Source organism: Pararge aegeria, chromosome 2, assembly GCF_905163445.1.
Source record: "Pararge aegeria chromosome 2, ilParAegt1.1, whole genome shotgun sequence".
In the NCBI taxonomy this organism is placed as follows: domain Eukaryota; kingdom Metazoa; phylum Arthropoda; class Insecta; order Lepidoptera; family Nymphalidae; genus Pararge; species Pararge aegeria.
This window is the reverse complement of record NC_053181.1, coordinates 9,312,360-9,326,152: the sequence shown is the minus strand read 5'-3', so window position 1 is coordinate 9,326,152 and position 13,793 is coordinate 9,312,360. Positions and strand designations below refer to the sequence as shown.

General features: G+C 35.3%; 1 protein-coding gene across 1 annotated transcript in view; it reads left to right on the top strand.

The window, feature by feature from the left end:
- Nucleotides 1-13,793, top strand: part of LOC120633682 (lachesin-like) — a 337,749-nt gene that overhangs the window by 308,564 nt on the left and 15,392 nt on the right. Inside the window, exons 3-4 of the mRNA XM_039903999.1 lie at nucleotides 7,046-7,149; nucleotides 10,879-11,064. Coding sequence (XP_039759933.1) covers nucleotides 7,046-7,149; nucleotides 10,879-11,064 — 290 coding nt within the window. The remainder of the gene's footprint in view (nucleotides 1-7,045; nucleotides 7,150-10,878; nucleotides 11,065-13,793) is intronic.

The window sequence follows — 13,793 nt, the reverse complement described above, 5'->3', positions numbered from 1 at the left end:
TACATTCCTTGAAACAACCCCCATAGTTGTATAACTACGAGAGTTGCAACTGCAGTTACACAACTCATCAAGTTGCAAAACTCGGCAATACGAAGTGATATTATTCCACGGTCTCTTTTAGTGCAACTGAAACAGACAGTACCTATTGTGACGAGCTCGCAACTTTACGCTGACATCCTAGATAAGCTGAAGCAGGAACCACAAACTTGCGAGTACTTTCCTATTTCATTAGTCTTGAGATGTTGAATACCAACGTCAGTTCTAGTTTAATTAAGCGTGCTCTACTTTTAATACCAACGTTCACTCGTTATTTACGAGTACAATTGCAAATCCCGACAAGGTAATTTTGTAAATTGAATATGTTTAAAGTTTATTCTATTTCTCAGTACCAGTCTAGACTCTAAGAAATATTAATGTTCCTTTTTATCATTTATATCCTTGACCCGTTTTTTTTTTTTTAATTTTGAAATATTCAATCAAAAAGTTCACCCATGTTATAAAAAGCTCCCTGTTTCATACAAGAATCAAAACCCTTTACATGTAACAAACTGAGAATGTCTTCAATGTGTGGCGCTATGTTTACCAGTACTAACTCAAAAATGACGAGTACAAGGATGTCAGTCATATACAAACATCTAGATTTCTATCAAAAGTTGTTTACTTTATTTAAACAGTATTTTTCTCTTTTCCTAGCTTCTTGTTTATTGAAAGAATAACAATAAATATGACTTAATGAAAGATCTACGAAAAAAACTATGTAAATAATACTCAAACAAAAGGTAAGGTAACGGAACAAGCGGCAAGGTAAGTGAACGGTATTTGTTCTATCGACGCAATCTGAAGTAGAACTGACTAACGGCGGTGATGGGCGATTAGCGTCTTCTGCGTTGGTGTTTGCGTGTATGTCCATGTTAAGAAATTAAATAGCGAAAACAATCAATATAATGTATTTTAATCTTTTTGGCATTCTTTACTCCTTAACCAGGCATCTTATCCGAAGTATTCTCACATAGTTTAAAGATCTTTGCAGTTGTAATAGAAACTGTCGGGGTCAAATGCAAGAAGCTTGAAACTTTATGCTGACGTCGCAGAAGCTGAAGCACGAATACCAAACTTGTAACTTCCTTGTTTAAACAGTCCTCACTGCAGACCAAAATATTTTAGCTAGTGAATACTTTTAAATCCTATGTTTTGTTGTAATTTCATTAGAGATGCAAATGTGGTGGCCTTAACTTTTAGGGGACCCAGTGCGTTTCCCGGGACGCACCTCTGACTTTCCACTTAGGTACTTTAAGAAAAACATCGTTTACATGTTTGAAGTCCAAGAATCGATGGGCTAGCTATCGCTGTGGACTATTACCTAAACCCTCCGGTCGGAGATCTGTGCGCTGTACTGGACCGGTCATGGGTTAATATATAAATAAATATAAAAAATTAAATTTTAAAACCCCCGACTTTCTATATAGTGAACTATTCTACAGACTAGCGAGCCCTTTGATTTGATACCCACATTGAGAGAGTTATAAAAAAAGTGTAATTCACAATTTTACGGGGGCGGCCATTTTGAATTTGAAATTTGTCGTAGTGTTATCCATATTAAGGGAGTTGTGAAAAAATATGCAATCCGCCAATTAGTGCAACATCCCGTTGTTTTTGCGTCGGTTGATAAATGTAAATGAATAAATAAAAAGAATTGTGATACAAGTAATGTTTAAGAGCAAATGTATTGTTAAATTAAATAAAACCTCTTCAATAGCTCAATAAGTCATATTTAATTTGTTTTCATGCAAAGCTTTTTTGAGGTAGGATTATTTTAGTTATATATAAAGCCGTCCTCGGCTAGAAAAGAAGCTGTGATAGCCCAGCGGTAGGATGGTTGATATCACTTTCGCGGCGTTGGGCTCGAATCCAAGCCTAAATAAATAAATCCTCTAACATTTATAAGTCGTTCAACGGTGAAGGAAAACATCGTGACATCATAGTGAACAACCTGCAACCTGAGAGTTCTCCATAATGTTCTCAAAGGCGTGTGAAGTCCACCAATCCGTACGTGGCCAGCGTGGCATACTACGGCCTAAGCCCTTCTCAGTGTGGGAAGAGACCCGTGCCCTGTAGTGGGCCGGTAATGGGTTGATTTGTGACGATGAAGATGACTAACCCGCACCCCTAATAGCTTCTCTAAGCACCATTGTACCGGACCGCTTAATTAAGTACGTGGTAGTAGTAGCGGTACGTCTTTTTCGGTAGGGAGATAACTAATATAAATATGTCTGCTGCATATTATTTAAGAACTTGTTGTCTATATTGACTTTAAAAAATAGTCCTGAATCTTATGAAAGGCTATTTTTGATTACACTTATACAAACAAAAAAATACTTTCTAGTTATAACAATACATTTTCTTTTTTAGTGCAAAACTTTCAGCTAAGATTAAACCTTTGGAGATGACTATTAGACGGATGCTACATTTTACGTAGGTAGGTTCAATTAATATTTATTAATGTTATAAAAAGCTGCCTCTTTGGGCTTTTCTTTGGTTAGCTTGTGTAACTACAGAACATGTTAGGCATTTGTTTTATTCCGTTAGAGAATTTTCAGTACCAACTTGGAGGTGAAAAATTGGCGACGTCAACCCCGTACCTCAGAGAGCACTGTAATCACGAACTTGTGATACAAGTCGTTGTAGCCCACCAATCTGTATTGGTTAAGCGTGGTCTAAAACATTTTTTTTTCATATAAGAGAGAAGGCTTATGACCGTTAGAGGGATGTTAACAAGCTGGATTTGAAAAAAATATACTATAATTTTAAATAACGTATATTTCCGTTTTTATAAAAAAATAACCCTTGTTATTCGAGAGAACATCCTTATGGGTAATACTCTTCAAGTACCATTTACACGTACGTTTATAGCGTCCGTATGAACTTGTGTGAGAATTATAGTTCTAATATTATCTAGGACGTTTGCCATAGTAATCCGTAACCCCATTTAATATTTAACGTAAACAAAGCACCATAAAATTTTACATTTGAAACTAATTTACGTATCTTTTTACACAAAAGACTATCATTAAATTTGTTAACACACAGTTGCATAACTCGCTGTTAGTTGCGAGTCGACAATTGACATTGTTCACGTTCTTAACTAATGCAACTGAAACTCGCAGTGTCAACTGCGACGTCCTTGTAACTTTGCTGTAGCGTCTCAGATCAAGTGTGAACTGCAAACTTCGTTCTCCTTCCTGTTTCATTAGTCCATAATATATTCGCAATAGCAAATGTAACAATATTGTATTAACCATGCGACATCATAGTGTACCTTAGAGCTGCAGAGCATTTAGTTTGTCGGTACTTCACAATGTTTCAAGTAGTATGATATATAAATATCTATGTTATTATCTGTTCTAGTGGATTTATGTTTTATAGGTGTCTCAAAAATGTTTGCACTTCAGTCTTGTGCCGTGTTTTTCTGACCGTGAGCGCCGTGAATTTAAGAAGAAGGTCGTGGGTTCGATTTCCGGCAGGGGCAGGTTGTGAAATTTAAATTTCTAAGTTTTCTCCGGTCTGGTCGGGTGGGAGGCCTTGGCTAGTTACCACCCTACCAACAATGACGTGCCACTAAGCGATTTAGTGTTTCGATGCAATGTCGAGTAGAAACCGATTAGGGGTATGACTACCATACTTCCTAACAAGTTAGCCCACTACCATCTTAGACTGCATCATCACATACCGTAAGGTGAGATTTCAGTCAAGGGATGACTTGTAGTAAAATAAAAAAAAAACCTGTTTTCTTTAACTCGTTGATTTCGTCTTATGAGGGACATTTTCTGGTTCCCAGAATCCCAACACTAGAACTCAATATCCCAAACAAGGCAAAGCTTGAAACCCCAACGTCTACCGGCCCACCAATTGCTATTTTAGCTACACCTTGAATTTCATCGGTTAATATTTCAAACTGCCCTTTTTAGCGCTAGCTGATTGCAGACCAATAAATATTCATACTTCCCTACTTAATATTAAAAATATTTAAAGTTTATTTATCACCATAGCACAAATCTTGATAAAATTGGCGAAGAGATATCTTGCTTCCAGGACTTTTACATTAATCCAAAAATAAATTTATGTCCTGCGGGATTTTCATAAAACCTAAAAAAAATTGGTTGTCTTAAAGTCGGCTTACTGACGATAGTTAAACGTGACAACGTCGTAAGAAAATACTGATGATTGTTGCATTTTTCAAAACAAAATTTTAATTTTATTTGTTTGATAGATATTATCGTTGCTGTAAACAATTGACACCACATTCACTTTTCACTGCACTTCATCCTTGCCGAAAACATGTAAATGTATTATTATATAGAAGCTGTCCACGCGAACGCATCGCTCACTCAAGTAGGAGAGAGACAGATGTCGAACGCGGAGGCCGACTGTGCCTCTTTGTAGCTCGTTCCGCGCTCTCGCTTGCACTGCAAGCCTTGAATGGAACGCCTCAGAGCAAGGTAACGCCGCACGCGTCATGTTTTTTCTTGCGTGCAGCCGGCTCCATCGAATTATAAGACGTTGTCACGTCAAAAACACAAAATGCACGCGGGCAATAGTTTGTTTATGAAGTATATAATACAAAAGTCCAGCTGCATAAGCAATGAAGCTGGACTTTTAAGTTCGGGTATCTTAGAAAGGCTTTCATTGTATTATTCTAATAGAATTATTGCTTTAGATGTGATGACCTGGAGAGTCAAAGAACTGCATAGAGCTTACGAACAAATCTTAAAGTGTAATGTGCTACGTGACATTGGCACCGTAATTTGAGTTGACACTCTTGAAAGCCATTTACAAAGAACTGAATGGAAGTTTAATACGTTTGAAATGTTCACTTTTTTTTTTTCTTAAAACTTCTTAAGTAAAAAGACAAAGGTATAATATACCTATATTCTGTTAATGTATTAAATAAGGTAGATTCTGTTTTGGGCTTATTTTCAAACACTTAAAGTTTTTCAAAGTTAACAACAGAATAATCACATCATAACCTTATAACAGTGTCCAAGTATAAACGAGAAAAAACTTAACAAAAACTTGCCTCCCTTGCCTTGGTAAAGGTAATTGTTATTCTCGTTTTCATTATATTTTAACTTAAATTATACTACATTACTCTACATTTCGGTTAAATTGTTTCAAAACTGATCTAGTTTTAACGTCATCAATCAGTCTTTGTCACGCGTTGAAAGTTAGCAACTAGTTAGAATGACTTTGTTGTTGCGAAGCGATCTTGGCAACTTCAATATCCAACTTATAGTATCACCTGCAATATCAACGGCGATGCAATCGCATCCTCCCAGCTAAATTACAGCGTGCCAATGTAGGAACTGTTAACTAAATACAAAGTAGTAGAATTGTTTGATACTCCCAGAAGATTTTAATTAATATAATAAAAATTAAACAAAATAAAACAAGTTCACTGTGTGAAATACTCTACCCTACCTTACTGTAATGTTTAAGAGTTCTGCCCGATCTTCTTATATTGTTATGATATCGTTTCGGATTGATTTGGGAACAAGATATTTAACAGCTCTTTATCTAGAAATTTTAGCATTCGAACAGAGCCAAAAACACTAATAAAGAACTTACGCCCGCGCACCTTTTCATCGCCGTGCTGCAAAGAACGAGATCGAACACGTGGAGTCAATCAACTCAGTCGACGCTCACACAAAATGAACCGCTCATTTCCCGTTTAATGGATTTTGTGTTTCGATATCCTTAAACAGAAACCATTTTAAACGAAATGCTACTGTTATTCTGGTAGGTATTTATTGAGAAATCAATCAGAAAAAAAAATACATGATTCCAAAGCCCTGCTATTTTTTATGCGTACAAACGTATAATTAATGAACTACAAGGCTAATGATATTGTGGCAACGTTCGTAAAATGTTGTGGCAGTATGTCAAAAGTGTATATCGAAATTTGAAATGAAAATTATAGAAACTAGTCGATTCATTTAGAATACAATTCTAATTAATTTTTGGTTGATTGACAACACATTCAAAATTAATTATAATATGTTTCGAACACAATGCACAATTTCATGATTATTTAAGCGATTCAATTTGATTCGGATCAACTTTTATTGTTTTACCCAGTGAGTTATTGTTACCTCTAGAAGTATTCTTCATTAATGTAGCGTAAATAAAGCAGATTATAATTATTCAAATATGTAGACAAGAGATGAAAGAGACACAAGCTTAGACCTTTTCAAATATTCTAATAAATCTTTCTCATGTTAAATAATAGCAAAAAGTAGGTGGTTTGTTCACTATTCATCAGACCGCAGATACATTATGTGGACCTGTTCTTGGCAGATATTGTAGAATATAAGCAGAAGTTAATAACATATCACTAGTATTAATAACATACCTACTTTTGATAATCGAAAGCAAATGGAATCCGACTTTCTGTCGGATTAGTTTAAACCTTTAATATACTGACATAAATATATTAGTCTGGGCGTCGCGTCGTATAGTTTTTACCAGATTGTACCAGAAGGGTTTTGTCTTTAAGTGTATCGTGTATGTGCATTTAGTCTAGTGGGTCCTAGTTCGAACCCTGCCTTAACCTTAAATTTAGTCAGTTATTTGCGTTTTAAACAATTAAATATCACTTACTCGGTGAAGGAAAATATCAGGTGTTATTTCTTGGTTAAAACGCACATATCTCTGAAAAGCAAGAGATGCGTGCCAAGGATCTAATTTTAGGGAATAAGAGGTAAAGAAAATATACCTAGTTTGGGCTGAGGTACGAGTATTATGTTAGGCTGTAAAAAAGACCATTAGTAAATATATTTAATTATTTTTGATGGTTTTGGTATATTAATAAAATAACAGTCCCGAATCTAAAGATGTCAAATTATTATCCTAGTCACGATACAACCTGCACTGAAGATATATAGTAATTATATATTTAATTACCATTTTTAATATCTAAACAATCGTATAACAAGTTCTATTTATAGTAATTTAAGTACCGTATTATTGACAATTATATGGTTGTTAACAGGTGTGGAGGTACCAGAATTTGGGGAGCCAATCACTAATCTGACAGTACCCATCGGCCGCGACGCGACCTTCAAGTGTATAGTCGTGAATTTAGGTGTTTATCGAGTGAGTATACTTGATTTTAATCTAACATCAATATATTATATTGTACCTGTTTAAATTAAGTATCAATAATTGTTCACCTATTCAATTAGGGTATAACAAGTGTTCTTTACTTCAGTTTATTTATCACAACTTGTGTTATTAATAAGAAAAGGTGAAAAACTACGGTGTTTTTACCTACACTTGGAAGAAATATCAATTCTATAAATATAAATATGGATTCTATATGACAAATATATCTAAACAAGACGTAATTACTCACTAAGTCACCATGGCATCGCCATTCGCACCACCGTTGTATTTTGGGATATCAGTTTCAAAATGAACATTGTTGAGTTATAACTGCTTTTGCTATACGTACGAGCAGTGAGCGGGAGGAGGATTCTTGGTACTGCAACTGGTGGTAGAAAGTGAGATACCCAAATAGCTCTGTACATATTAGACACCTGCCGGTTATAATGGCTGCCGCCACCAAATTTGTTGCAATAGAAGTAAAGGTACTCTCCATAAAGCTGTACACGTTTTGTTGGTAGCGCCACTGTTGTCGTAGTGAGATAATGCCCTGATTCTGTCAAACTGTTGAGATACTTAAATTACAGTTCCCAAGTGAGGTAAGCTTATTAATCTTGCATCAATTGACAGGTTATTGGTGTTTACCTAAAGCTGCCGCTATCTCACTGTAAACATTAATTGCATGCTAATTTACGAGGCGGCTGTCGAACTATCATCGCACTAATCATTTGTGTTGTCTTATGTGATGGAACATAACAATAGATATTGTTTCACAATCGATCCAATTAATCTCAACTGAAATGAAACCAATATAGTTAAAATTGTTTTTAATTAAAAAATTCTATATCCGGTTGCACCTATTTGTCAATAGAATAAGTATATAATAATTATTGTGTGAGTGCTCAGTCGAAATGAATGGACCATTGGAAGTAACTTTTAAATTAAGAAGAGTGAAACTTTATTCTTCCAAATTCGAACCTGAATAGTAAATCAAAGGCATGGCCCACAGCCTTAGTTCTTCGCAGCGTTCAAGGATGCGTCCTGCTTTCAAACAATCACAACCCTGTATCTAAAACGAGTGCGTCTGATGATTAACCGCACGTAGGACACAAACTTGGATGTTTGACTTAAACGAGGCCTCCAGCTTTGGTCCTTCGCGGCATTCAAGAATGCGCCCTGCTTTCAACCAATCATAAATCTCAGCCTAAAACACACACACACTTAGTGTCTGGTGATTAACCTCACGTTGGACGCCGCGGGTTGATTTTGCTTCAAGTTAGCATGACCAGATTGGTCAGGGTGCTCTGGCCACGAGGGTAAGTTATACGAGTTCGAACCCCGAAAATCCCATAATTTTTAAACGAAGCCTTCTACCAATCACATACCTCTTTCTAGAACGAGTGTGTCTGGTGATTAACCAAACGTAGGACTCCAAAATTGACGTTTGACTACTTTGCATTAAGTTAGTGTGACTAGATTGGTCAAGGTGCTCGGGTTACGAAGGTCAGTTATACGGGTTCGAATCCCATGAATCCTACAATGTTTAAATGTATGTCAAAAAATATAGTAATAAACAATAAGTGTTATTTAACACCGTGATACATATAATAAGTAACCATGGACCACGGGCAACAATATGTAGGTAAATCAATGCCTTATTTCAATTAAAGGAAGTTGCAAAGCCTATAAGAACCAATTAGGACTGATTAGAATTTTAAGAAGATGGGAATTAGATTTAGAGCTAGTTTTCAGTTCGTAAAAACAAGTATACTGATTAATAATTTTCGTTTCGATGAATAAAGATAGTGATGTTGAGGGATCTTCCTGTAATTTTATTCTATTATTTATATCGTTTCTATAAATTATGGTATATAGTTTACCGAGAATTAAGATTAAAGATCCAAAAAAATATTATTTAGAAAATAAAAAAAATACATAAACCAGTTCTTAACTTATGTGTTAAGTCGTTTAAAAAGGCTCGGAATATTATAAAAATAAATATTACTCATTTGTGTTCCATCATATCAATTATTTTATTTGTGAATTTTAAAAATAAATAATTGGACTCGAGTACTCTGGCTCCGTGCATAAAGCCGTATCTTACAATAAATTCAATTAACAAAAACCACGCGGGCATCCAGTTGTTCTTTTTACAGTAAAGTAAAGCGAAAAGCTTTTTGTTGTATATTTTATTAATGCGGCTATTTAAAATAACAGTGGTGCTATAAATATGATCCTAGTGTATCAACGTACTATAATGGACGATTTAAGCACCCGCACATTTATATGAGCTGTATTGCGACACAAAATCACGTACCTACCTAATTTGTTTTATTTCATAAAAGGGTATTTTGCAGTTGGCCCCTATTCTCATCATTAAATGCGTTCCTTGCATAACCTGCAAGATTTTGCTATGTTTAAAGCGATGGTTTTTTACTTACAATAAGGTGGGCCATATCCTAGGTCCGTCAACAATAGCTATAAAAAAAACCACGACCTAAATGTATTTCTCTATTTAAAATTTTTATTTGCCTAAATTAAATGAAATATAACCATACTAATCATAAATCCCCATATTTTCCCCTGTATCCCGACTAATCAACAATATTTTACCCGAAATTTTTAATAAATTATAACTTAGAAAACGTTACTGCGAATTTGGGTTTGAGAAAAGTTTACTGAATCCTGTACTCCTTATATAACGATTAGGTCAGAAATATGGTCATAGATTTATTCAGCATCGTAAGTAGATCTTCCACGACTTCCATTCGCGTGTAAGTACCTTATCTTCATTAGTTAGAAGAGATTACCTACAAACCCATTCTAAAATTATTAATATGAATTAATGCCATCTTATATAAAACTTAAACCACGTATTTTAAACCTTTAAACTTTTAAAAATTAACTAATAAATTGTTAAATTGTAACGCACGCAATATTTTCATTATTTTTGGACCATGTATAAAAATATGAAAAGGCTAGCTTAGGGTTTTGTTGAGAAATTATATGATTTATCGTCTTCCACCAGAGATGGGTTATAAATCACTACATTGTTCAGGTGGGTTTGGTGAACATGGACACAAAAGCGGTACATGCGATCCACGAAGATGACGAGATCACTTCTTTGTCTGCATTTTTGTTAGGACTTAGTTACACTCAAACATAATATTAGTTAACTAACTTACAACAATGTATTTCAAAATATTGATGTGGAAAAGACTGCAAATAAAACAATGTTTCGTTTCCCCTGGGAATTTAACATTTCTGATTTTTAGGAACATTCTTAATGACGAAATTCTGTTCTTCTTTCAAAACTTTGATTTAAAGTTTCGTTCGAATGAAATGCATAATTATTACCAAACCAAAAAAAACAAAACAGACACTAATTTATCCATGTTTTAAACTACGACGAAAAAAAAACCATACACACATAAATATATTAGTAATCGGGTAACTCTGGAAAACCACTTGACAAACATCCAGTTATTATTAACAAACAAAATCGCCCACGCCTTATGGAAATATATATTTGTTATCATCTAATTTCATGCATGACACGTCTTGTTTACGAATTCTGAGTCTCGATGGGTAAATCAAACGGCTCAAAAGATAAAATGGTCTTAAAACTTGTATTCACGTTATGAAAGGTGAATTTCGTAGAGAATACGAGATTTATTTTCGTATTTTCTTACAAATATAGTACAAAACACTTTTGTTCAGGTGGGCTGGGTGAAGGCGGACACAAAGGCGATACAGGCGATTCACGATCACGTGATCACGCACAATCACCGTGTGTCAGTCTCACACGCAGACCACTCTACGTGGTACCTACATATAAAGAACGTGCAAGAAGAGGACCGGGGGCAGTATATGTGCCAAATCAACACAGATCCAATGAAGAGTCAAGTAAGTGCATATTTAATTACGTAATATATTATTTCTAAGTGGCGTGTGGTAACGACAGATCAGAACAGTTGTCACCACTCCTCCTCTTACCGCGGGTTTTATAGCAGCGTCCATTCTTCTGCTACTACAACCCACTGCGATCAAAAACCCGTCTGCCCAGTGTTGTCATTATGGGCAAACCTTCTCCCGTAGAGGCCTTTAGTCGAGCAGTGGACTGTTAAAGGCTATTGATTATAATTATAAAGCCAGTGGAAGTAGTTAACATTTTCGAACTGAGGAACACGAGGTTCGATTACTGGATCAGAGAGGGCTTAAACTCGAAATTCCTCTCTATAACATTTTGATTTCCTTACAGTAGCAAATCAATAGAGTGATAAATGGCAGCCTTATGAACACCATCCTTTACACTCCCCGGTCCACTACAGGGCACGGGGTTCTGAGAGGAACAGAGTGTAAAAGAGTTGAGGTCGTATTTACACCAAATGCGGGGTAGATGTCACACGTAAGGGGTCAAAACTTGTAATAAGCACTTTTAATAAGATACAAATACTTAACGTAACTTGTAATAAGTTACATAAAGAAAACTCTCAGACAAACTTATTTAAGGACGTTATCTTTCATAGTTAAAGGAAGTTTAGTTGCTTAAATTTGCTTGCTTCAAATATATGTATAAAACTTTTAAATATGATATATTTTATGTAATTTTATTTATTTCATGACTTGTCTTGTTGAAGTTGAAGTTGGGATTGGAAGCGATCGTCAAACTAAACAAGTTTAGTTCGACGATCGCTTCCAATCCCAACTTCTAATATTAAGTTGCAATAATAATACGGCTATTTAGTTATCTATTTTCTAGAAACAGATTTATTGCATACTAGCTGTTGCCCGCGACTGCGTTTGTTTTTGTTTTTTGATGTGGCATTAAATTTAGTTGTAAATTTACTAAGCCTTGAATAAGGGGTTTGTTGCTGACCGCTGAGGAGTTCTGTCCTCTATCTCCAAAGCACATATCACAACCTCTATAGTACAAAAATAATTATTTAAATCGGTTATAATTTGTCGGAGTTATGGTATAGTCTAACACTTTCATCCCCTCTCCCAAAGGAACCGAGCTTAATGTCGGGATAAAAATCCTATATTACTTCTAACACTTCCAAGAATATGTGTACAAAGTATCATGATGATCGGTTAAGTAGTTTTTGCGTGAAAGCGTAACAAACAAACATAAATTGACATTTATAATATTAGTAGGAAGTGCTCCTCCGCTATAATCAACCGGAACGCAAAATCGCTAAACGGCACAGCTATGTCGCTGAGATAAATTAAGCTCTGGCCCTAACAATGTTGTGTGTATGAACACAACATTGTTAAGAGCCTCAGCGTTCTGAGACACAGATGTTACCTAACTCACGCCCTATACCTCCAAATTACTCTTGTTTAAATATATAACCAGTTGAAATATATCTCATAGCTGTTATTTATAAAAGTGTTTTATTATAAAGCCCGGCGTTTGTTCCTAAAAGACCAGGTTCTTATAAGGCTTTCAACAAGGCTAAATAGTTAATTTTATAGACTCTCAATGCCTATTACTGGACATACACTAAAAGAAGAAAGGTTCTTAAAGCTTAGATACCCCACGCTGCTCTTATGCTGGTTGACGTGCTTTTGACAAAATGTAACTGACAAGAACTGAGACCTTTTTACCGTATTCCTCAACGCTTGTTTTGCCAAAATACTTAACAATACTTACCTAACGATTATGTCCCCTCGGTGTAATTAATCTAAACACAGTGTTATAAATGCAAAATTTTGGGTTGGTAGGTATCTGTTACTCAATCAGACCAGATGAACTAACAAAGTTTTTATAGGGCCCTTATTTCGATTTGTTTTTCATTGATCTACAGGTTTTTTTGCATAGTGTTACTTCAGGGTTCAGAGACTAACTAAGGCTTACAAATCAAAATTAACACGCGATCGAAGTCGTAGGTACTAGTAATATATATAAACAGTAAATAGTATAATGTAGTTGTTGTCTTCTTCTATAGGTAGATACCTATATAATTATTCTAATAAATACCTTCTATGGGATTCACGAAAACAAGTAGTCTAGAGATAAATCCGTTTAATGTTCACACGGTGATAGGTACACAGTAAACACAAGCACAGAAGTTAGCAATAGGCAGAAGAAGATAAACACCATAGTAAATAAACAGAAGGAGTATAGAGTGACAGTTGTAAGCAAAGATTAGCGGTAATAGATGAACATATGGCAGAGCGATAACGATAAGCGACAAGCGACACAGGTGTTGCGTAAAGTATCGAGATCATACTAAAGTTCCACAGAAACGGCGCGCGCGCCCGGCCGGTGGCCGACGCGCGCTTGTGTGCGTGTGTGAAACGAGTTTAAAGAAGCGATCGCGCGTGTTTCCATTGCACGATTTGAATGCCGTGAAATATTGATACTGTTATGTCGGATATGATTGTCGTGATTCTTAGTTATTATGATAATCTGTTTAATATTATGTATATATAATATGGTGTATAATATAGTGTTTAATATGTTGTGTAAATAGATACTAATATTGTAAATAATATGATATATATAAGTGCTGTGTGTATGTGTGTAAGTGTGAATGTAAGGAAGTAGGCTACAAGTAAGTAACAATACCTGGCCTGACCTGGAAATCCAATCCCGGACCTTGTGATCCGTAGTTGAACATGCTAACCAC